The sequence below is a fragment of the Chrysochloris asiatica genome, unplaced genomic scaffold, assembly GCF_000296735.1.
Source record: "Chrysochloris asiatica unplaced genomic scaffold, ChrAsi1.0 scaffold00679, whole genome shotgun sequence".
NCBI classification, from domain to species: Eukaryota; Metazoa; Chordata; class Mammalia; order Afrosoricida; family Chrysochloridae; genus Chrysochloris; species Chrysochloris asiatica.
Genome location: NW_006409197.1, coordinates 123,228 through 126,688, shown reverse-complemented (window position 1 = coordinate 126,688; position 3,461 = coordinate 123,228). Strand labels below are relative to the sequence as shown.

General features: G+C 44.8%; 1 protein-coding gene across 1 annotated transcript in view; it reads left to right on the top strand.

Moving 5' to 3' along the window:
* The window catches only part of LOC102825358 (zinc finger protein 717-like), a 5,107-nt gene extending 3,208 nt beyond the window's left edge, over positions 1–1,899 (top strand). The window contains exon 5 of the mRNA XM_006877932.1: positions 1,843–1,899. Within this exon, the coding sequence (XP_006877994.1) occupies positions 1,843–1,899 (57 nt within the window). The remainder of the gene's footprint in view (positions 1–1,842) is intronic.
* Positions 1,900–3,461: the final 1,562 nt, after the last annotated feature.

The window sequence follows — 3,461 nt, the reverse complement described above, 5'->3', positions numbered from 1 at the left end:
GGTCCACAGAGGAGACAGTTGAAGAGCTGCTAGGAGAAAATTTCTTTAACTTCCTGGAAAATGAAAAGATAAGGAATCAAGAAGCTCAATGAACCCCAAGAAAGATAGACCCCAAAAGAAAATCAAGCTCTCCAAAATCAAAGACCAAGAATCCTCAAAGCAGCTAGGGAAAAGAGAAAGTGTTAAATACAAAGGCAAGCAAACCACATTCAGCTCTGATTTCTCTGCAGAATCCAGAATGCAGTCAAGAAGGTAATGGAGAGACATAAATACAAACTGCAAGGTCAGTGGTTCAAACTCACTGCTCAGAAACCCTATACAGGGTGGCTTTGGGTCAGAACCGACTCGACGGCGCTTACGAGCTACAATTACATATATATATATGGTGGTTATGTACTGTGCAGTTGGTTCCGACTCATAGCCACCCTGTACAGGGTTTCCGAGGCTGTAAATCTTTACGGGAACAGAAAGCCTCATCTTTCTCCCACGGAACTGCTGGTAGTTTCGAACTGCTAATCTTTTGGTTTGCAGCCCGATATGTAACCACTATGTTACCAGTCTAGGAGCAGTGGTCCCTGGGACCATCAAGGGAGAAAAGCAGAGAGCGGGACACTACCCAGAGAAGCAGTGATGCCTGAGGTGGAGCCAAAGATGATGATGTGGAGCGATGGAGCAGCTGGAGACTTTAGATCCAGAGAGGGAGAGCGACTGTGTGCTGAAGACCTGGGGGGCACGGGGGAAAGATTGCATGCAGGGGATTGTAACCATGGCAATGACATGATATACGATAGAATGAATGTAAAACTAATATTCTCCCATGTAAACTATCACATAATTCACAATAAATCATAAAAAAAAAAAAAAAGGTAGCAGATGATCAAAAAAAAAAAAAAAAAAAAGGGTAACAGATGATCAAGATGATCCCAAGGAAGCAACTCAAGGTACACTGAAGACACTGGCAAAGAACAAGGCACTGAGAACTGATAGAATGCAATTTGATATCTTTCAACAGACTGATGCAGCACTGGAGGCACTTACTCATTTAAGCTGAGAAATCTGGAAGACAACCAATTGGCCAACTGACTGGAAGAGATCCATATTTGTGTCCATTCCAAAGACATGTGCCCAAACAATGTGGAAATCATTGGTCAATATCATTAATATTGCATGCAAGTAAAATTCCGCTAAAGATAATTTAAAAACAGCTGTAACCATGCATTGACAGAGAACTTCCAGAAGTTCAAACAGGATTCAGAAGAGGACATGAAAATAAGGGATATTGACATCAGATAGATCTTGGCTGAAAGTAGAGAATATCCGAAAGATAATTACCTGTGCTTTATTGAATACAAAGGCTTTTGAATGTGTGGATCATGACAAGCCATGAACAGCACTGCAAAGAATGAGTAGTCTGGAACACTTAATTGTGCTCATCAGATATCATCAACACTCATGGAGGCAGCAGTCAACAAACACAGTATGCATGGGGAAAGGAGCTCTGGTAGCATAGTGGTTATGAATCGGGCTGCGAACCGCAAGGTCAGCAATTCGAAACTACCAGTTGTTCTGCGGGAGAAAGATGAGGCTTTTGGCTCCCGCAAAGATTTACAGCCTAGGAAACCCCGTATAGGGTCGCTATGAGTCGGTTCCGACTCCACGGCACATAACCACCAACAACACCATGCATGGGGAAGGTGGACAATGAAAAAGGAAGACCATAGACATATTGATTGATTTGACCTATGGTGGTGGAGAAGAATATTAAAAGTATCATGGACTGCTCTTAGACTGTGGCTCCTGACATGACTCACACTCTCTGTAGCCTATGCCCTCCTCCTCCAGCTCCTCCCTAATGCCACAGGGCCTGAGCCTAAGAAGCCGTTGCAGCCACAGCCGTAGGTACTATGGCTTCTGGAGTGAATGATGAAGCTATCAAAGTTTTTAATGATATGAAAGTAAGGAAATCTTTGACACAAGAGATCAAAAAAAGAAAGAAAGCAGTCCTCTTCTGTTTCAATGATGACAAAAGACCAACAATTGTAAAGGAAGGAAAGCAGATCTTGGCGGGTGACATTGGTAATACTGTAGAGGACTATGTGTGAAATTCCTTCAGAATAACAGGCACAAGATTGCTACACCAGACACAGGTTGAGACACACCTGAGGTGTGTGAGCAGGATGAAATAGGGGAGGGGGAAGAGCTCTGTTCTAGGACTAGGAACTTTATACGAGAATAAGTCATTGAGGCCCTGGGCACCATCTGGGCTAGACTGTGAACCGCATGCTAACTGGGGGAGGGACTCTCCAAGCAGGGAAATAAAACTCTTTGAAAGCTCCCCATGCAGACCTTCGGCCTGCCTACTAGGTTGTGTGCCCAATTTTGCAAAATTGAAGAAAACCTCACACTCACTAAAATGATTACAGATTGGATTTCTTCAGTGTCTGTTGGTAACCTGGGCATCGACAAAATTTCTCATGTATTTGGGGTCGCATCTGGGATTTTCTGCACACTTGGAGCGGCAGCCACGGTGGAAGAGGACAAGTGTGCTGCCATGGTTTCGGGGGCCTGCTCCTAAAGGGTGACCCCCTCCCAGAGAGAGCAAGAATAAAACCCGAGATTGTTAAAAGAAAATTACAGAGAGAGACATGAAGGACTGAGAATAGACTAACCACGCAACCAAGCAATCTCATGCACAAGCCAGAGTGGGAAAACTGGACTGTAAGTACATTTCTGATGACTGGGCATTTTTTGGGGTCGTGTGGGTAACTCAGACGTATGTTAGATGTGAAGTGAGTTGGGAGTCCCAATCCGGTAGGAGACAGACAAAGCAAAATCTCAGGGGTGTGTATAAAGGGGAACTAAGACACCAAGACCAATAAAAAGTGGGGAAAGGAGATGGGGATAGGTGTCTTGTGTTACAACAGTGAATAATGGTTATCAGGACTGACTGTGAGCATTAGAAATGTAAAGGTGGAGGTTTCTGTAGCAAAAGGAGGGGAGTGATTGACTTTGCAGTCCAGAAGCCGAGGTCTCTGAGGCCACCCTACTACTCTTCTGGTCTTCAGTCTTTAATGTTTCTGCACCAACTCTGTTCTGCAGATGATCTCTAAATTTAGGTGGATTAGATTCAAGGTCATATATTGGCTCTCCATGGACTTGTTTTCATTTTCTTCAGGTCAGTCTGAATTTGCATATGAGCAACTGATGGTCTCTTCCACATCAGCCGCCCCCAGACAGACTGGATACTGCTCAGTGGAGATTCTAACTTTCTCACAGGTCTGGAAGTCCCCTCCTGCATTTCTACAAGGCCAGTCCAGCAAACCCTCTCCTAAATCTGAGGGCAGAGGCTCAGTATGGAGGGGAGAGACCCTGCCTGGCAGGTGGGCAGCAGACAAGCAGCACCACTCGATTCTCAGGGAACAGATCTCCAGTCTCCATGATCTAGAATGCAGGAGGGGCCT